The sequence below is a fragment of the Lycium barbarum genome, chromosome 6, assembly GCF_019175385.1.
Source record: "Lycium barbarum isolate Lr01 chromosome 6, ASM1917538v2, whole genome shotgun sequence".
NCBI lineage: Eukaryota > Viridiplantae > Streptophyta > Magnoliopsida > Solanales > Solanaceae > Lycium > Lycium barbarum.
Genome location: NC_083342.1, coordinates 122,288,272 through 122,309,902, shown reverse-complemented (window position 1 = coordinate 122,309,902; position 21,631 = coordinate 122,288,272). Strand labels below are relative to the sequence as shown.

At 35.2% G+C, this 21,631-nt stretch overlaps 2 protein-coding genes across 3 annotated transcripts; both read left to right on the top strand.

Moving 5' to 3' along the window:
* Positions 1-436: 436 nt before the first annotated feature.
* On the top strand, positions 437-13,071 carry LOC132598471 (AP-3 complex subunit mu). 2 transcript variants are annotated; one of them, XM_060311346.1, is made up of 9 exons: positions 437-471; positions 1,445-1,540; positions 1,744-1,843; positions 2,001-2,111; positions 3,193-3,282; positions 9,087-9,334; positions 11,358-11,567; positions 12,192-12,399; positions 12,543-12,681. In XM_060311346.1, exons 2-9 carry the CDS (start codon positions 1,506-1,508, stop codon positions 12,552-12,554), a joined length of 1,014 nt encoding a protein of 337 aa, XP_060167329.1. In that variant the 5' UTR covers positions 437-471; positions 1,445-1,505; the 3' UTR covers positions 12,555-12,681. The 2 variants fall into 2 exon arrangements, with proteins under 2 accessions (XP_060167329.1, XP_060167328.1); XM_060311345.1 differs by having other exon boundaries at positions 442-471; positions 12,576-13,071.
* Positions 13,072-16,368: 3,297 nt separating this feature from the next.
* LOC132598468 (alkaline/neutral invertase A, mitochondrial-like) lies at positions 16,369-21,575 on the top strand. Its single transcript, XM_060311342.1, has 6 exons — positions 16,369-17,572; positions 18,257-18,416; positions 18,937-19,148; positions 19,579-20,072; positions 20,180-20,228; positions 20,954-21,575. Exons 1-6 carry the CDS (start codon positions 16,844-16,846, stop codon positions 21,278-21,280), a joined length of 1,971 nt encoding a protein of 656 aa, XP_060167325.1. The 5' UTR covers positions 16,369-16,843; the 3' UTR covers positions 21,281-21,575.
* Positions 21,576-21,631: the final 56 nt, after the last annotated feature.

Sequence of the window (21,631 nt, the reverse complement as noted above, 5' to 3'; positions counted from 1 at the left end):
TTTGAGTTGTTTTTATTTGAAGTTCGTTGGCTGTTAAATTCGAAACTTTATAGCCTGGTGAAGTCGGTCCCATTGTCATTGTATGCAAATGGTTTCCAATTATTTTGGGTAAACACGGATGAGTCGGGTTATTTATGATTGGGGTCACGTAGATCAATAAATAATTGTCATCTATTTAATTAAAACTGCACGTATTATAATTCCTTTAAAAAAGGGGTATAAAAGAACTTTATACACAAATATGTTGAAAATCAAGTATTTAAGGGCAATTGGATCTAATTGATAACAACAAGGGACATCTTTGACCTTCTAAGTTTAAAAAAATTGGACTAGTTGAATGTATATCTTTGTAAATTATGCCAAAGTATGAAAGTAATAAATTGTACGTCAATGAGAAAAAAGAAAAATCCTTATTAACTTCCAATTCTTTTAGAAAGGCACGGGGGCAAATTCTTCTTTTTCATTATACTTTTTTCGGAAAAGGTCCAAAAATACCCTTAAACTATTGAAAAAGGCTCATAAATACCCTCCTTCCATCTTTTGGTCTAAAAATACCCTTCCATCCACCTTTTAGGTCTAAAAATACCCTTAAGGTTTGTTTTTGGCTCAAATATACCCTTTAAACTAACAGAATATGTTTTTTTGTTTTTTTTTTCGGAAAAGGTCCAAAAATACCCTTAATCTATTGAAAAAGGCTCATAAATACCCTCCTTCCACCTTTTGGTCTAAAAAAATATGAACGAAATATGTTTTTTTTTTTGGGTTTTTTTTGCATTTCATGAATAAAAAAATGAAATAGGAAATTATAATTTTTTTTTTACATTTCGTGTATTAAAAAACAAAATAGGAAATTATAATTTTTTTTTTCATTTCGTGTATTAAAAAACGAATAGGATAAAAAAAATTAATTTCGTTCATATAAAAACGAACTTGGAAAATATATATACCAACGAAATAAAAAAAAAAATATATATATATATATATATATATATATATATATATATATATATATATATATATATATATTTTCCAATTTCGTTTTTATATGAACGAATTTTTTTTTTATCCTATTTTTTTTTAATACACGAAATGCAAAAAAAAAATTATAATTTCCTATTTCGTTTTTTTATTCATGAAATGCAAAAAAAACCCAAAAAAAAAAACTTATTTCGTTCATATTTTTTTAGACCAAAAGGTGGAAGGAGGGTATTTATGAGCCTTTTTCAATAGATTAAGGGTATTTTTGGACCTTTTTCGAAAAAAAAAAAACAAAAAAACATATTTTGTTAGTTTAAAGGGTATATTTGAGCCAAAAACAAACCTTAAGGGTATTTTTAGACCTAAAAGGTGGATGGAAGGGTATTTTTAGACCAAAAGATGGAAGGAGGGTATTTATGAGCCTTTTTCAATAATTTAAGGGTATTTTTGGACCTTTTCCGTACTTATTTTACCTGTATGTATATACCCTGAAATTTCTTTACCAATTTCAGAGCAAAGAGAGTGACATGTTGCAATGCATTTTTCTTCTCTCCGATTCCGGGTATCCCTTCCCTTCTTTCTATCTTTTTTTTTTTTTTTTTGGCCCAATTGTCAACAAATTTGAAGTCAAACTGATATTCATCTTCTTATCAAGACTTAAAAAGAGGGATTTTTTTTTGCAGTGAATTTTGTATTTATTTGGATTGAATCACTGGGTATTTGATTTTTAAGTTTGTTACTAAAGATCTGTGTAACTAACTGTAGGGAGGTAATGCTAGAAAAACAGCTTACTGGACATTGGGTTGATAGGTCAATATGTTCTTGGTTTTGGGATCAGTCAATTGCTCAAGGTGATTCCTTCAAGGTAGGGACATAACAGTAACTGTTTGAATGTTATAATTAAAAAATTGCTATATAACTCATGATATTGGGAAAAACAAGATTCTTGATCTTGAGTTTACATAGCATTTGCATTTTTGGTTGCCCAAGTTTGAAGCTTTTGTTATGTCTGCTTGTTACAGCATATACCAGTAATTGCTTCACCAACCCATTACCTTTTCCAAGTTAATCGTGAAGGAGTTACTTTCTTGGCTTGCACCCAAGTGGAAATGCCACCTTTAATGGCAATTGAGGTAATTCACTTGTTGGTTTCACCTCTTGCTTGGTTATTCTGTTGTTGCTGCTAGATTTATCTATTCTTGAATAAGTTTATGAGATAATATGGGTTTAATGGAATTGTGTTCAAACTACAAACACCTGACCAGAATATGTTAAGAAGGTTTGTATGTCCCGATCGTAGGTGTAACAGATAGCATGTTGGTTGGGATGCCACTTATAATTCTTATCAATTAGAAACTTGAACATCCTAGCATACCACGACACTTAAACTGCTTTCAATGTGTATCTGAAGAATTTCAGTTTGATTAGTATGTCTGGAGGATATTGAAGGGATTTAAGTTAAAAAAAACCGGCCTTTTGGCCGCTAGGGCTTTGGTTTAGTGATAAGGATGCAACGCGGATGTTAGTGTGCATGTCATGAGTTTGAACCTTGCGACTGAATAGGAGCATGGTGTTTAAGTGGAAGTAGAGTAGCATGGCAGATACTCCCTCCTGATTTGACCTGTGTGCTATCTGGGATTGGACCAGCTAACTCACAGGGATTTTTCAGTTATCAAAAGAGAAGGGCCCTCTTAGCGTGTGACTCTCAAGCTAATAGAAACTAGTATATTTTAGTAATTGGTTATCAAAAGGCAATCAAAATAAAGTATAGAGCCTTTCCATCCGCAATTATTAGATGTAGGTCAGACGTGTTTGTCGTAGTACAGAGTTTATTACAAGCTTTAAATTGCTGTCACTGGGTGTGCCCTTTGTATTTGATAAAATCTGGCATTAGAGAGATTATTGTTTTCTAAGATTTTGCTGTGATAAGTTATTCCTTCTGTTCCTCTGCCAAGTTTTCTAGGCATTGTGGGTATCTCTTCTAGGTTAAATGATTAGATCTGTAAGAGTTCGGTCATACCATTGGAAGTTCTTGTACCCGGCAGTTAAATTTTTACTGCTAACTGATTCATTGAATTGATGCGGCGAAGTTCTAGTTCCAACTACTGTTGGGTGAACATAGGGAGGCTACTATAGTTTGCTTATTAACTTTAAAACTGCGATCATCTCTGCAAATAATGGCTTTTATTGATCATTTGACTATTTAATTTCTAGTTCCTGTGCAGAGTAGCTGATGTCCTGTCAGAATATCTTGGAGGGTTGAATGAAGATTTGATAAAGGACAATTTTATAATTGTATATCAGGTATTTGACATCTTGAAGCTCTTTTTTTTTTTTGGTTTTTTGGTGGAATTTTTAGCTGCAAAAGATATTTTTGTTAGGAAGCTTAGGATGACGCAAACCTGGTTAAGTTGACGTTTTTCTAAAACCGTCAAACTAAGAAGTCGTTAAGCAAGCTGTGCTAAACAGTTCTACACCAATGTACCTTCAGATTCTATAGAGTGATTTGGTTGAATTTCTCAGTTCTCTTTTCTTTTTCTTTCTTTTTTCTTGTCAATTCTTTTCTTACTAAGTGTTTATTCACATTTTTCCAGATTGCAATTAAATGTTGGCTGTTAACTTATACTATTGACACAGTCCTGTACTGTTTTTGTGTTACTTTTAGTTTTAACCACCCGAGAACTTGTTGGCTTTTGGCCAAAGTTACCAGATTAGTGCAACTGTAGAGGCTGTTACCATGAAATTTATGATGCACAAAGTAGCCAGTTCTACTCTTGATTCTAGGAGAGCCAAAAAACGAAAAAAGAAAAACCATCCTGCCAATTTCTGGTTGGTAAAGATCCTAAAATGCTCTCTCATCTTTTTAGGCCAAACACACTAGGTCACTGCTAACAAGCCGAACACTGCAAAACATTGGTTTTTTTTTTCTTTCCAAAACCCCGACCTGATGTGAGACATTCCATTTACTGAAGCTTGAAGTATCTGCTGGTCCTTTAAGACTTCAAAGAATATCTCTTGATTACCCTGATCAAAAAAGAATATCTCTTGATTACACCAGTCCAGAGAACAATGCTAATGTAGAGCTTGATTTCCTGACTTGATCCTTCTTAAGTTGCTATCAGTAGCTTTTGACATTTTCTTCCTCAAACCAGCCAATTAAGAGAAGATAAAACATTAGAGTCCCGTTTCATTTCATTGATGGATTTCACATAGTCGTTAGAATTGTGCTCCCCCCCCTCTCTCTCTCTCCCCCCACTTTTTTTCCCAACCCTCCCTCTGAAAGTCAAACACATTTCTGCGCTGGCTACTGTGAAAACTCGAAGTCAATTAGCTGAAAAGTAAAAACAGTATGCCAGTTCATCCAATTCGACTTTCAGAGTTCCATTGATGAATGTATATGTATTCTATTTTGATAAATCACAGTTCAATACTGAGCATATTCTCTTTTCGTCTCTCTCTCTCTCTCTCTCTTCCTTTATATGATATGAAAAATATTTAACACGTTATTGCTTTAGCCCTGTGAACTGCTTTCTGCCTATGCCATTAAGACAACAAACACTTCCCATTATAAAGTATAAACTTGTCTTTTTCTTTTTTGAACAGGTAACAACTTTGTATTATAGACCAGTACTTAGGTAGTACTGAAAACCCCTTTACAAAAGAAAAAAGAAAACTAAGAAGCTAAGAAAGTAAAATCCTAACATGAGTCAAGAACTTCTAAGATTGATTCTGCATCTACAGAGGGATTCTTTGTACATCAAAAACAAAATAGCAACATACAGTCTTGCTTGATCTTCTGTAGAGTGCTACTTCTATCCTCAAAACATCTGGAGTTCCTTTCTTTCCAGATTGTCCACCATATGCAAGCTGGAATGATCCTCCAGTAGCTTCTATTCCTGGCCCTAATCCCAGCATCCTCCCAGCTAGAAAGAGTGTCAACAATCTTGCTAGGCATTGTCCAAGATATGCCTCTGAGATTGATAAAAATCTTCCATAGCTGATCAGTAATTCTGCAATGCAAAAACAGATGCCCTACTGTCCGGCTGCTTCCCCACATAAGCAACAATTTGAAACTAATATAATCCTTCTCTTTCTCAGGTTTTCATGTGTCAAAACAGCTTCTTTGGCTAGCAACCATGTAAAGCATGCAACCTTAAGAGGTATCTTAACTTTCCAGATTTGTCTCCATGGCCAGTTAGAGTTTTGTGGCTCAGTCATGTTCATGATCTTATAGCCTGAACTCACTTTGTAGTGCCCCTTGTTATGCTCAGTCCACCACAAACAGTCCACCCCATCCTTCAGCCCTTGAAAAGACTCCAAATGTTTATAAAGCTCAACTAGTCTAGGTATTTCCCAGTCATTCAACATTCTTCTTAAGATCAACTCCCAGCCTTGAGGTGACCACATTTCAGCCACTGTTTTGTTCTGATGTTGTGCCAGAGCAAACATATCAGGAAATAGCTCCTCCAAACTTCTGTTTCCCAACCACCTATCCTTCCAGAAAATTGTTTTGTTGCCATTATATACTCTGATAACAGAGTGGCTCTTTAAGAATGGCCACCATGCTCTGATCGATCTCCAGACAGTTACACCATATGGTTTATTTACCTCCTTAGTAGCCCAAAAATCGAGCTCCCCATACTTCAATTTGATCACTTTTCCCCGTAAAGATTGTGAGTCTTGAGCATACCTCCACAACCACTTCAATTTTAAAGCCTTACTTTGATTCTTCAAAATTTTGATACCAAGACCACCTTGTTTTTTACTGCTGATCAGAACTTTCCACTTAACCAAATGATAACTTTTCTTTTCCTTGTTTCCTTACCAGAAGAAGGACCTTCTGAGCTTGTCCAGTCTTTGGACTACACTTGAGGGGATAGGAAATAAGGATAACATATATGTTGGAAGAGCATCAAGAATTGCATTGATCAGAGTGAGCCTGCCTCCCAAAGACAAATATTGTGCTTTCCATCTTGACAACTTCTTCTCACACTTTTCCAGAACTGCATCCCAAATGTTCTTTGACCTTGATTTAGCACCCAGTGGCATCCCAAGATAGACAGTGGGTAAAGAACCTACTTCACCTCCCAAGATTGTGGCCAGAAGCTCTATATTAGGGACTGAATTGATGGGATATATATGGCTTTTCCCCCAGTTGATGTGAAGCCCTGAGATGCCTTCAAAGAGTACCAGAATTACTCTCAGATATTTTAGCTGTTCCTCAGTTGCATCACAAAAAATCAGAGTGTCATCCGCATATTGGAGATGAGTCACCTCCAAACTCCTCTCATTGTTTGTGGAAACCTCAAAACCTGTGATCCATCCATTTACTTTTGCCGTCTTGATCATGTTATTTAAACCCTCCATAGCTAGAATGAATAGAAACGGGGATAGGGGATCCTCTTGTCTAATTCCTCTTTGAGCATCAAAGAAGCCTTCAGGGGCTCCATTAACTAGGACAGAGAATTTCACAGTAGATATACAGAACCTGATCCATTTGATCTATTTCTCCCCAAAACCCATTTGCCAGGATTCTAAGTAGAAACTCCCAATAATATGATCGTATGCTTTCTCAATAGCCAACTTTACACAAAATGCCAAGCTTATTTTGTGATATTCTTGAATCTACTGCTTCATTAGCAATCAATACAGCATCCATGATTTGTCTTCCTCTGATGAAAGCCATCTGTTGAGAATCTATAAGCTTATCCACCACCCCTTTCAACCTCTCAGTGAGTACCTTAGACAAAAGCTTATAGAAACTACCTATCAAGCTTATAGGTCTGAAATCTTTCAGTTCCTTTGCCCCTGTCTTCTTGGGAATTAATGCAATATGAGTAGCATTGAAGCTCTTCTCAAACATGTCTTGGTCATGAAAATTGTGAAAAGCCTCCATGATGTCTTGTTTCAGGATTTCCCAACATTTGATAAAGAATCCCATGGTGTATCCATCAGGGCCAGGAGCTTTATCAGCAGCACACTTTTTCAAGCAATTATACACTTCTTGTTCCTCAAATCTGGCTTGTAAATTGTTCTTTTCTGATTCTGTTATTGAGGGACAGTTAATCAGATTCCCAGCAGGCCTCCAGTTCTCTGTCTCAGTGTAGAGCTTCTTGTAATATAGTATGATCTCCTCCTTAACTCTTTCAGGCTCCACAATGGTTTCCCCTTGCACTTCCAGATGGTCAATATAATTGTTTCTCTTATGAGCATTGGCTGAATTGTGAAAGAACTTTGTATTGTTGTCCCCTTCTTTCAACCATAGGGTCCTGGATCTTTGTCTCCATGCAATTTCCTCATTTTTGAGAAGTTCCTCATACTCCATAACTATTGCTGCCTTCCTGATTGATTCCTCTTCTTTCAATGCTCTGGTATCCAGTAACGAGTCCAAACTTGCCATTTGACTTAGCAATTTAGACCTTTGAATGTTCAGGTTCCCTTGTTCATTTCTGCTCCATTCTTTTAGCTTGCCTTTGAGAGCTTTCAGTTTGCATGCTAAAATGTAATCCGGCCTCCCATAGAACACAAAAGAATTCCACTAAGCACCGATTCTATCAACAAAACCTTCAGTATTTAGCCACCAATTTTCGAACTTGAAATATGATTTTTTGTGTTCCCAAGCTCCACAAAAGAGAGCAATAGGAACATGGTCAGAGGTCAGCCTTTGAAGAGTTGCTTGCTTCATCTTACTGAAATGATCATTCCAATCAGATGAGAATAAGATCCTGTCTATTCTAGAGGCTGTGGTGGGAGTATCACCTCTGAACCAGGTGTAAGTACCCCCTTCCAGGTGTAAATCAATAAGCTCCAAGTCTTCTATGAGATCTGAAAATTCTACCATGGCTGAAGATCTCCTCTGACAATTCCTATAAACTTGTCTTCATTGCTCTCCCTTCTCCTCTCTGGTTCTACAGCATTCAACTCTTCATTTACTAGCAATCTAGCACCATAATGGCTCATGCCATAGTTTCCCCATCACTCTAAAGCTGCACTGTCGAGACACTCTTCCCAAATCACCTATTTGTGTCATACTTAGCAAAAGAAAAAAAAACATGTAAAACATGCATACCTTTACAGAACACTTAAGGTGCATATGGTCTTGTCCATATCCCTTGTTCCTGTAAGGAGGGCTATTATGTCTAAGGATCTTTAATGTGTATCCTATGGTATACCGGTATTAGATCTCCCACTGTCTTCTTGCTTAAAAAGCTGGAAACCATGGTTCATTACACTTTCAAAGAGGATCGATGGTGAAGCCAAAGTGCAATGGATTGATAAGAGAAGAGAGGGAGAGAAAGTATCTCCTTTTTATGTTGCTTGTTGCATTATCTTTTTTTTTTTCCCCATTTGTTCTTGTTTTTTTTTTTTTTTTTTTGGGGAAACAGTGTCGATCCAGCTTGCACAACTCAATTATTCCACCAGGTACCTGCTACTTCGCATCAACACAAGTACCGGTAGCCCTACCCACTAGGACTTAGGCAGATAGGAAGAAATCACCTAGTGATTTTGTCTTTTCTTTCTATGTGCTTGTTACATTCTTTTGTTTTACCCATTTGTTTTTGTTTGAGATGAATCTAAATTATATGTGATTTAAGTGGTTTAATGTTTCCACTGATCCTCCAGAATCATTCCACAAACCAACAAATTTGATCGTAGTTTCAAAATTATGGCATTTTTAAGAAACTGTTGCAACTTTTCCTTGGAAACTACTGAAACAAACCTTGTTTTTCAATGTTTTTGATTGACACCTTTATAAAACCGATGACATATTTAATCAACAAGATATAAAATAAAATTCTAAAAAATTAGCAACATATCATACTAGTATATGGAAGTGAACTAATAAAAAATTTCTTATACGGTGGTCATGTGTAAACCTTTACTTGATGCGTAGATACAAATGTATTGCATAGCTTTTTCTTAATCAATGTTACCATATAATTTCTTAGGTATCTTAAATATTATTTTGTGAATAATATGCTTAAAGAATATTATATAATTCCCAAATTGTTCTAGAAACGTTCTCAAAATCGTTTTCTTTCAGTTAATAAAATTTGATTCTGATGGACTTCAAATTGACGATGGCCTTACATTTGTTTGATGTGCAGCTTTTGGATGAGATGATAGACAATGGTTTCCCTCTTACTACAGAACCAAATATACTAAGGGAGATGATAGCTCCTCCAAACATCGTAAGCAAAGTAATGAGTGTTGTCACTGGTAGCACTTCCAACATGAGCAGCACACTTCCAGGTGCAACAGGATCTTGTGTTCCTTGGAGAAAAACGGACCTGAAGCATACAAGCAATGAAGTTTATGTCGATTTAGTTGAAGAAATGGATGCAACTATAAATAGGTCTATGTCTTACTATTACTTAAACCTCCATTTACAGCTCCTTATTTCTCAATATTGTGAGAATTTACCTAATAATATCTTCAAATTTTATATTTATCATCAATTTTTCTAGTTTGACAAGACGTCACCTATGTTATCACAAGAGGTGAAGGGTAAACATAATGATATACTACTTTGAAGCAATAAAGGATATAACCTAGAGGTTAAGATTTCATAAAAGAACATCTAGAGTTTAAGATTTCAAGAACCTGTTTCATTTAAACAATGAGATCTTAAAAGGATGGCTTGAATTTTTGAAGGTATGCTTTGTACTTTATATGTTACCTATGAATTCCTTCCTCTATTTCAACTTATATGACATTCTTTCTATTTGGGAATATCTCAAAATATACCGCTTTTCTATTATTATATTATATTATATTATACCATTTTCAAGAGTTCAAATTCATCTAACCTATCAAATTTAACTTTGATGTCATGTTTTTTCTATCAACGTAATTTTTTAATTAGTTTAGTATTCTATTTTACTAGGGTGAATATAATATTTCTGTGAAATTACCTTTTGAAATGCACAAATGGTGCCACATAAAATAGGAGATAATAACAAATATCATAAGCTACCTTGTTTTTTTTCCATTTCAATAAAGGGTACCTTGTTTCCATATGCTCCCTTTCGGGTCCATCAAAAAGTTATAATCATTACTCATCCCATAAGGAGGTTAACCATTACTTGTTATGTCTTCTACTGACAGAACAAGTTGAATTGTATAGCTGTAATGAAAAGGGATATTACCGGACTACTTCATCTTAATGATATGGTTTAAGAATCACAATGCATGCTCCATTACGTTGTGATTGCTTTTAGGTTCCTGTTGGAATGTAATCTTGGTTTGTCTCCATTATGCATAGAGAAAACTATTTTGATATGGAGTCAGTAGGAACCTTAAAGTTACGATCTGCTTCTTGGCACATACAAAGAGATGCAGTTCCTGCACAGCAAGCATGCTTTTGTACACCAGTGCAAAGCCCTTCTTCAAGGGAATTTGGCAGCATCCTTGAGAATTGAAGTGCATTATAGTTTACATACTCACGTACATGTATGTGTGTGTGCGTGTGTGTGTTATCAAAGTATATAAAGTGTCATTCTTTTTACTGTTTGACGACCAAATGTCTTTCTTTCAATCTGTTAGATTATAAAAATGAACCCCTAATATTTGTAGGAAGAATTTTACTCCAAGACTTCTCTGGATTGTCAAGAAAGTTGCTACAAAATTGAACTTCTTGAGAAGACTGCAGTAAAGCAAAATAAAGGAAAATGAATTTATTTCCTTGCATGTGTTTCGTTGAAAGGAAAAGGAATTCCTTTTCTTGTATGTTCTGTGATATTTGCAGGACAGTAAGGTCATGCCATATTCTTCTCTTTGCTGTAATCAAATTGATTCTATTTCATTCTTCACTCATGAAGCTATATTGCCGAATAATGGATTGCTTTTCTACATCCGGGGTTCATAGTTTGAATACGCTTGACCATTGAATTCCATATCATCATCTGCTTATTTGGTTTTATATGCTTGAACTCAGTGTTGTCAAAGGCGCGCTTAAGCCCTGAAGCGAGGCTCAAAACATGTTGAGCGCTTCGCCTCTCTTTATGTGCGCTTCAGTGTCATCATCAAGGCTCTAAGACATACTTTACCTTGCCAATGAGTCTCTCTTGAAGGGGCGACACTAGATAATTCATATTTCACTTTATCATAATGTTTTTACAATTCCTTTGTCCATATATTTGTTATTCATGCTCATTATTATTATTCTTGGACTAAACATACATAGATTTGAATTTTTGTGCACCATTGCGCCTTTTTTCATTAAAGCCCGCGCTTTATTTGCGCTTTGCGCTTAAAGCCCCTGCTGACCGTAGAGCTTTTTTGCGCTTTTCGCTTTTGATAACACTGCTTGAACTAGGGTTTTACAGGAATAGCCTTGACCTAAAAACTTCTCATTCTATTTGTTTTATGCTTCTCAGAGACGGGGTTCTGGTGAAATGTGAGGTCTGTGGCGAAGTTCAAGTGAATTCACATCTTTCTGGTCTTCCTGATCTTACCCTTTCATTTGCAAATACTTCCATCTTGAACGATGTGAGATTCCATCCTTGTGTTCGGCTACGACCGTGGGAATCAAACCAAATTCTGTCTTTTGTTCCTCCTGATGGACAATTTAAGCTCATGAGCTACAGGTTTGTGGTGTTAACTATTGCAGTTGGCTTCACTCCAGATCAAAATTTGGTGGTTTTGACTTTATGTAAAGAATATTCAAATCTTCTGCTCACAGTTAGTGTACTTGTACATCATACAGTTATCTACTGTTTATTCCCTCTGGTATTGAAACCCAAAAAGCTAATCCCTTCTTTTCTTGGTAAGGAAGGTGAAACCCAGGAAAAAATTTACCTTTTCTGAGGAAATGGAAATATTTGGGTCAATATTGAAACTCCGGCCAAATTCCGGGCTGCTGAACGTGCTCCCTCCAATATCGAAAGTTGAACAGTCAATAAATGCATAACGAAAGCTGAACTGTTCATAAATGCACTCTATGCATAGAAGGAAACACATGTCTTTTTCGATAACTGTCATCTAATAAGATATGTCCACAACAAGTAGTCGCAGTGAGTCCGTCTTTTATGGGGTTATGAGTAGATTTTGAAAGTACAAGGTGCATCCAACAAATATGAAAAACAGGAAATGCCAAACCGTAAATCCATAGCATGTCAGTTTTCACTGAAGGAGTGCATTAAAGAGTTCACTTGTTTGCTGCTTTTATCTTGTCTAAACTTCTTTCCTCCCCTCTAAACTATGCCATGCAGAATAAAGAAGTTGAAGAGTACCCCAGTATATGTAAAGCCACAAATTACTTCAGACTCAGGGACATGTCGTATTAGCTTGTTAGTTGGGATACGCAATGATCCTGGGAAGCCAATTGATGATATAAGCGTGCAATTTCAACTCCCTCGTCGCGTTTTATCTGCGGATCTTACATCAAATTATGGAACAGTAAACATCCTTTCCAACAAGGTACTTGGTACTTCCTCTCTTTTACAGAGTTGCTTATCCTTTGTGCCTTTTCTTAATGGATGTGTCATGCCAAACTTAGTCTTTTGAAAAAGAAAAAAAAATCAGTCTGATTCCATTTTGGAATTATGTGACAAAGTTTTCAGGTTGAGTCCTGACATGTTGATTTATTGGTGCAGACCTGCACTTGGTCCATTGGTCGGATGCCGAAAGACAAAACTCCTTCAATGACTGGAACATTAGTGTTGGAAACAGGTTTAGAGCGGCTTCATGTATTCCCTACATTTCTTGTGGGATTCAAAATTATGGGTGTTGCACTCTCAGGTTTGAAAATAGAAAGACTTGATTTCAAGAATCTACCTACGCGGCCTTATAAAGGGTTTCGAGCTCTAACCAGGGCTGGGGAATATGAAGTCAGGTCATAAATATTATGGTTTCTTGATCTTGAATTTCACAGTTTTGGTGTTGCTTGAGACCAGGTTGTTAAAACAGTTTTCTGTATGATAGATACCAGTATTAGAATCTTACTCTTACATGGTTTTTTATCCAATTTAAAGAAATATCGTACTATTTCAGAAAGAGATTTTTCTGTATAATTGTCACACCAAATTCATTAAATGAAACATGCTTTGGATTGATCAACGATTCATATGCTCTATAAACCAGATTATGCAACATGGATTTTTGGCCTTGCTTGTGTTCAATATCCGCATTATTTTCTTTGGCCTAAATTTGTACCTGTAGAAAAGTCAAGTTGGAATCATTTGGTTTCCCCTTCGCTTCCCAACTTGATAATGTAATAATATTGGAGCTAGCAAGATTTGTTGGAAGCTTGTCTAGATTTCAGAGGACAAGTGATTCAAAGTTAACATCAATTCTTTGGATATTGAACTCTTTTGCTGTGTCAGCTACACTTTTAGCTATTTTGAGAGTGTACCAAAATCTTATTACACGCTGACAGATTTCGCTGGGACCATATTTATCTTGTTTGTCTCTTTCTAATTTAATCAAATGTCTTTGAAGGGTAATTTGTAGAGCAATTGTTTATAATTTCAGCTGGATGACCCATCATTTAGAGAAATTTATGTCCAATTGACGATAAGATAGAGTAGTTGTCTCTGGAAATTCCTTTTAAGGACAGCTATTTTCTGCCTGATTCTTGGCCAGTGGCCAGGATAAAATTGTTTATATCAAAATTTCCAAAATATACACCAGGGATGATAAAATTAGTCTATGAAAGTACGATCCGCCAGATCCGTTCAAATTTGGGTGGGTTAATGACCCTCCCAAATATTTTAGCCTATCTTGACCTTCATATTTGGACCACTTGAGCTGCTCAAATTTAACCCAAATTGCCCATTTGTCTCACAATTCAAATACATGAATCCAAACTTTGTTTTCTCCTTATCCAAGTTGCACCGGAAAAGGTCAATCTGTCATTACTATGGTGTGACATGAGAAGAAAAAGTGCGAAAAGAGAACCAAAAAGCAGCAACTTATGGTCGGCAAATGAAAGCTAGATAGCTATTTGCCAATACAAATGGATTTACTTCAAAAAGTGCAATGTATCATTTAGCAAAAACTCATCCTTCTTTTCACACATTTTTTTCATTGTTGCAAATTATGAGTGGACATGAATTGAATTCCTATCTGGGCCATAGTATTGCCTTTGTGGTAATTGTGGATAACAATTCTAAGGGCCCGTTTGGCCATAAATATCAAAAACTTTTTCACTTTTTTTTAGAATTTTTGAAGTTGGAGTTGTGTTTGGCTATAATTTTTGAAATTGTAGTTTTTGGTGAAATGTAATGTAAAAAAGTGAAAAAAAATTGAAAAATAATTTTTTGTTTTGTTTTTAGTATTCCGGAATATAACTTCGAAAAAAAATGAATAATTTTTATGGCCAAACGCTAAAAGTAAAAAAAGTTTTTTTTTTTTTTTTAAAAAAGTGTAATTTTTATGGTCAAACGCCCACTAAAAATTGTTGGTTAGCACTAGTCTATTTTTGTTGAAGTTGATTATTCCCTACATTGCTTTTGGCGTACAAGTCATGTCTTGGAGGCGCCACATTTTCCACACATTTGACCCCATTATAATTTTAATGGTACAGTTGTTGCACACGTGGTGAGATTTTATTTGGTTGGAGAATTTATTTTTCCATTTAAAAAAGAAGTGGATTGAAAATTACTTATTTACAGGTCACCCGTTCTTATCTTAAATATCCAACTACGCTCCTGCAAATTGTGAGAAGTTGTACAAATTTGTCAACTTGCTTTCCAAAATTGACGGTTTGCTATATATATATATATACACACACATAATTAAAGCATATTTAGCTAGCGGTTGTGATAATCGGCCGAGTAGCCAAATAAGTTAAAAGCCCCTTTTTATTCTCCTTTGAACTTTGATCCTTTCCCTTTTTCCTCACTTTATTTTTTCTCCTTTATTTTTGGTATGGTGTGTGTGCGCGCGGGGGGTGGGGGCAGCAATAGTCCATAGCACTTATATTGAGTTCTAAGTGGAATAGAGAAATAGTATATGTTGTTTTCATTTGCATTATCACGAGAGAGGTGAATTAACTTTGCTAAACAGATAACACAAGAAATTAATCTTTATGGTTTGGTTTGATTTGATATTTTGTCGTGAGCATTTTCTTTTAAGCATAGTCTCTCTAAATTGAACGTTTTACTTCTCTTTTTCGGATGAAATGACGGTTTTATAGCAATAGATTCGAGTTGGTTAATTTGTTAGCTGTAAAGTATAGAATTTCCATAAGTATAAACTAATTCTGGAGAAATTAATAAAGTAATATAGGTTCTGACGTTCTGTCTAGTTCTATCAAGTAAATATAAATTTGGGAAATCAGGCCTACCATGTCTTTTTTTCTTTCCCGGTTTCCCTTAATTGATGGGGTTGTCAATGCTTTGTAAATATGAATTAACTTTGCCTAACAGTGTAAAACAAGAAATTAAACTTCTTTTAATCACAGTCGTTCTCCAAGTTGTACGCTTTACTTCTTTTCTTCCGATAAATAAAATAAGTAATGGTTTTGTGTCAAGAAAGTTGAGTTGGTTAATTTGTTGGTTGTAACCTGTAAGTTCTTGCTAATTCTGCCAAAGTATGAATTCCGAAAGTAGGTCTGCCATGCTTTTCTTTCCCTACCCCCCCCCCCCCTCCCCCAATTGATGGGGCTGTCAATGCTTTGTTAGTTCTTAATTGTTCTCTTATATGTGCATACATTATACAGTAATTTTGAAAGTAGAAATGAATGTATGGTCTTAGCCAAGTGGTTCAAGATATCCGTCACGATTCAAATTAGGGCTTGTGACTGGCATTTGACCAACCTACCTCAATAAAACGAACCGCTATAACTAAATAATACTAGCATATATATTTATTTGAAAGTAAACTGTAAAAGTGTTCAAAGCTAACTATCTAATAATTTAGCTACTTATAAACTAAACTTATTTACATTAATAGAATGAAATTAATGTTCTCACCTTGTTATGTTATTCTCTGTTTCATAAATGCACCACGAAATGAAATCGTTAGTTTTGTCTTTTACAACTAACTAATGCACGCAAAAATGAAAAAAAGAAAACTACTTATAAACTTATTTGCATTGCATTTCATTAAATAACATTTTTCTCTTCGAAAGAGAAATGCTCCATTCATCTCTAATTGTCTATCACTTTTTTATTTTAGACAGTCCCTTCAGAAATATTAATTAGGATTGATATTTAATCTACTTTATCTTTATTTATATCTACGTTATAATCTCTCAACATTAAATATTTACTCTACTTATATGTCATCTCCATTAATGACAAAATTTTGCTAAGATAAAATGAAGAAAAATAATTAATTATGCGTTGAACTTCTACAACGATAAGTAATTTAATACAATCTAGTAACCACGATAAATAATTTGAAATGGAGGAAGTAGTTTGTCTTTTACAACTAACCAATGCATGCAAAAATGGAAAAAAAAAAAAAGAAGAAGAAGAAGAAGAAAAGAACATTACGTATTTACATTGCATTTCATTAAATAATGTTTTTCTCATCGAAGGGAAATACATGTTTTTTTTATTCTTCACATTGTTTTAATTGGTGGTTTTTCCAAAGTCATATTTCTAGCGGTCAAAAAAGAAGCAAAGAAAATTGAATTTCTTCCATCACAAGGCAGGCGTCTATAAATAGCGCTGTTCATCAGAGATTAGCCATTTCCACTTTCCAAAGATCTTCAAACTTTACACAAATAATTGCTTTTCTCTTTTTATCTTATCCCAAAATTCTCTCTTGCCCTATATGTTTGCAGATCCAACAAATATCATTCATCACAAGAATCTATTCATTACACAATCCATTATTACATCATCAACAACAAACATTCTAACTACTTTTTTACAAACATTTCATTTGCCAAATTTTGGATAAAAAATTTCATATGAAATCAATCAATTTGATAACCATGACACCTTGTTGTAGAATTTTACTCCCATGTAGGAGCAATTCTTTTTCGGGTCTTCAATTTAAGAAGACCCATAAGTCATTCCACACAAATTCATCGAATTTTCGTTTGAATTTCAAGCAAAAATGTGATTTTTATAGCTACCCACGTATTAATCGGACCCTATTAGGGCCAATTTCATCTTGGGGTCAATCTAGGGTTTTCTCAAGTCATTGTAATAATGGTATTATTATTAATCCTATTGGTGGGGCCTTAAAAAAGAGAGGTTTCCATGTAATTGCTAGTGTTGCATCTGATTTTAGGAAGAATTATTCAACTTCTGTTGAAAAAACACGTGTTAATGATAAGAATTTTGAGAGAATTTATGTTCAAGGTGGTTTGAATAATGTGAAGCAACCATTGGTTGTGGAAAAGGTTGATTTAGATGAACATGGTCATAAAAATGTGAATAATGATGAGAAAGTTGAGAGTGTTAAAGAGGAATCGCAAGCGGTAAAGGATGCTTGGAAGTTGTTGGAGAATGCTGTAGTTACATATTGTGGGAGTCCTATAGGGACACTTGCTGCTAATGATCCTAATGATAAGTTGCCCTTGAATTATGATCAAGTTTTTATTAGGGATTTTATTCCATCTGGACTTGCTTTTTTACTCAAGGGGGAGAAAGACATTGTTAGGAATTTTCTGCTTCATACCCTGCAACTGCAGGTAATGTTTGCTTTTATGTTATTTCCTATTATATCTTTTGCTTTGGTAATTTATTGCTTGTGGTATTATAATTGGAATGTGATTGAAACATTTTGCAAATGACTTCATTTGGAAAAAAACAGATTACCAATTGGATATGCTGTTGTGATAGCTTTAAACACACAAGAAAGGTCTCATGTGCACCAGTGATATTTATTATACTTAGAAATTATAATGCTTTCTGTTTTTTGGAGAAAGGGGTTGGGAGGCTGGCTGAACTTTTTAGGTTATTTCCAATATACAAGGTAAGTGTGAGATCGGGACTAAATAGGATTTGTTTTTCTGATATTTTTCTTTGACTCCTTATTTGGTGGAGAATTGATCTTTTAAAAAGGAGTCTCGTGATTATGTTGTAAAATTCGAGTCGAAGATATTCCTTCATCTGGTAGCATCAGCATGAGATGGTAATTTTCTTGTGTTTTTAGAGACAGGTCCTTTTTGGCCTCCAAAGAAAACAGTTTCTTAGGTTGCTGTTATACATATGTCGTAAGTTGAGATCTTCTGTTGATGCATCTTCAGATTTAGTCAAAAACCAATTATTGGGAGAAACTTTTTTTTTTTTTTTGGTTGGATTCATTTTGTTCTTTCTCACTTTCTCTGTGTTTGAGTAAAAGAGTTGACTGCTGTTGGTTTCTGTAACTATAGAGTTGGGAGAAAACTGTGGACTGTTACAGTCCAGGGCAAGGATTGATGCCTGCAAGTTTTAAAGTTAGAACAGTGCCTCTCGATGATAACAAATATGAAGAAGTTCTGGACCCAGATTTTGGGGAGTCAGCTATTGGCCGTGTAGCACCTGTTGACTCGGGTAAGTGGTACTTTTCATTTCCTTCGTTCCCTTAATGGCTGGTTATTTAGGGGAGAATTCAAACATATTGTTTATTAACTAATGATAGAACGGGAACTATTAGTTACTTTTTAATCTGTTGAATTTCTCAGATTTTCACTTACTGTACAAAATATGTTAGAACTTTCCCTTTTGGTGCAACATACTGTTACAAATGTACACCTTTACAAAGTGCATAGTGGATGCAAATATGGACTGGATCAAAATAGAAAATTGGCTGCTGAATGTAAGAAGAGAGTATTCATACTTACCTTTCTAAAAAATGTAAGAAGAGAGTATCTAGGTTAAATGATTCTATTTGCCGTAAGTGTTTATCACTAGTGAAAAGGAAGTATTTCACGTTTATAGTAAATAAATGACTCAATAATATCAGAAGAATGTAAGAAAAGAAAATTGGTCAAGAAAGGAATCTTCACAAAAGTTTGTTAAAGTTCCATCCATCAAATGGATACTGAAAAATCTAAAATTGTGACTTTTTCAGGCTTGTGGTGGATTATCTTGTTGAGAGCTTATGGGAAGATCACCGGTGACTATGGATTACAAGAAAGAGTGGATGTGCAGACTGGCATAAAGCTGATAATAAACTTGTGTCTATCTGATGGGTTTGATATGTTTCCGTCTTTGCTAGTCACTGATGGTTCCTGCATGATAGATAGAAGGATGGGTATTCATGGACATCCGCTTGAGATTCAAGTAAGTTGATATTGCCAGTTTTTCTTTGAAATTATTCTTTGAATGTTGCAAGTGGCATAGCCGGTTCCATTTTTTGAGTTTAATACACATTTCAAGTTCATCTTGTGAGTCTTCGCTTGACATGACATGGTATGCTGACATTGGTATATACTTTTATGATAGAAGCCGCTTATGATAGGATATCACAGTGAATCAGAATTTGGTGATAGATGAACTCTATGAACTTTTGGAGGGATCTTTGGAACTTGATCCTTCCTTAATTACACTTTAGGAGAGGATGGCATACGCTTAATATTTTTATTCTATGTTAATAATTTATTCTATATATCTGCGTTGCACATTCTCAGGGAGTGATCTGAAATGCTATCATTGTTATCCTTCTATGATTCTATTTTTGATCTTTTCTGGCTTGACATGTTTGATGTTGCAGGCGTTATTTTACTCAGCACTTAGATGCTCCCGTGAGATGCTTTCTATGGATGAAGGATCCAAGAATTTGGTGAATGCCATAAACAACAGACTTAGTGCTTTGTCATTTCACATTAGAGAATATTATTGGGTTGATATGAAGAAGATCAATGAAATATACCGATATAAGACAGAGGAGTATTCCACTGAAGCCACTAACAAGTTTAACATCTACCCTGAACAAATCCCTCATTGGTTGATGGACTGGATTCCTGAGGAAGGTGGTTATCTTATTGGCAATTTACAGCCTGCCCACATGGACTTTAGATTCTTCACTCTTGGAAATCTGTGGTCTATTGTGTCATCTTTGGGTACCCCAAAACAGAATGAATCAATCCTGAATCTGGTCGAAGCTAAGTGGGACGATCTTGTGGGTCTTATGCCCCTTAAGATATGTTACCCAGCTCTGGAAAATGAAGAGTGGCGTATAATCACTGGTAGCGACCCTAAGAACACGTGAGCTCTCTCTCTCTCTCTCGCTATACATATATTTATGTGTGTGTGTGTTATTTTTGGGCATATAAGGTATCAAGTTACTAAGTTTTCCAATTTGACTGTTGCAGACCTTGGTCATATCATAATGGGGGTTCTTGGCCAACTCTTCTCTGGCAGGTAAGGTCACATTCTCTTCTCGTGGTTGGTTGATGATTTTCTCTTCCTTAATGATCTCTCTTTCTTTCTGCGATCAGAAGTTGAAATGATTTTATGTTTTTAACTCAAGTTCCATTTGACTGCTTTCCCTTAGATACTGTGACTACAATGCAATTATTTTATCTCTCTGCCTGTATTTTTATTGTCTTTGGAGTGCTAGGGGGCTGAGCAGTAATCCAGTATGCTTATAAATGTTTTTATCTTTTCATTACAATTGCAATTGTCCTGGATAAATAGGAAATTGGAACAGTGATCTTAGTTTTGTCATCGTAAATTTAACCACAGATTTATATGAAAAGCCCAAAATTCTCCATTTCTCCTTGTTACGTACCGATTTGGCAGACTGAAGAAGCAACTTAAATTTCTTGAACGAAAAGAAAGAACCAAATTAAAAGTTCTCTTTCCCTCCTTTTGATTAATTTAAGATGATGTAGCAGCTGAATTTAAAATGACTGAAAATCTATAATGATTCTTTATAAATGGATGTGGAAACTTGTACAGAATTCCATAACCGTACACATCAACTTTCACCTCTTACTGTCTGCTCCCTATTTTTGATCAGTTTGTTGGTTTCTGCATTGATGTTTAAGATGATAAAGTAATGTTAGCCGAAAGCTATTGTAACAAACATCGCTAGCTTGCCCCGGCTGTACTGTTTTATGATGTTGCTCTTTATGTCCATTCAGTTCACCCTGGCATGCATCAAGATGAATAGGATTGATCTTGCTAAGAAGGCAGTCGATTTAGCTGAGAAAAAGCTTCGGGTGGATCAGTGGCCTGAATATTATGATACAAGGTATGGCAAATTTACAGGAAAGCAAGCCCGGCTGTACCAAACATGGACTGTAGCTGGTTTTCTGACATCTAAAATGCTGTTGGAAAATCCAGAGCAGGCTTCATTGTTATTCTGGGAAGAAGACTATGATCTTCTTGAGATTTGTGTCTGTGCTCTTAAGAAATCTGGAAGGAAAAAGTGCTCACGCGGTGCGGCCAAATCTCAGATTCTTGTATGAGTTTTAACCATCATTCTTTCAGAGGTTTAACACATTTTACATGTACAGAAAATAGTTAGGATAAGGGTATGTCTGGAGGGTTTTTCAACCTCAAGACTTAAACAAAAGGAGAATATTTTCTCACATAGCATTATGGAATTACCATTGTTTTGTAAGCCAGTCAGTTGTATTAGTTCATCAAATTAGGAAATGAAACCACGTAATTTTGGTACCTTCATAACAGGTATCTACAGGAATTAATCTGTATATACATATTATACTATGATGATTGGCATGTTTGTATTTGTTTCTTAAAGTTTGCGTAAGATGCAATAGGAGAGTTTTTATGTTTCTCTATGAATGATACTTGTG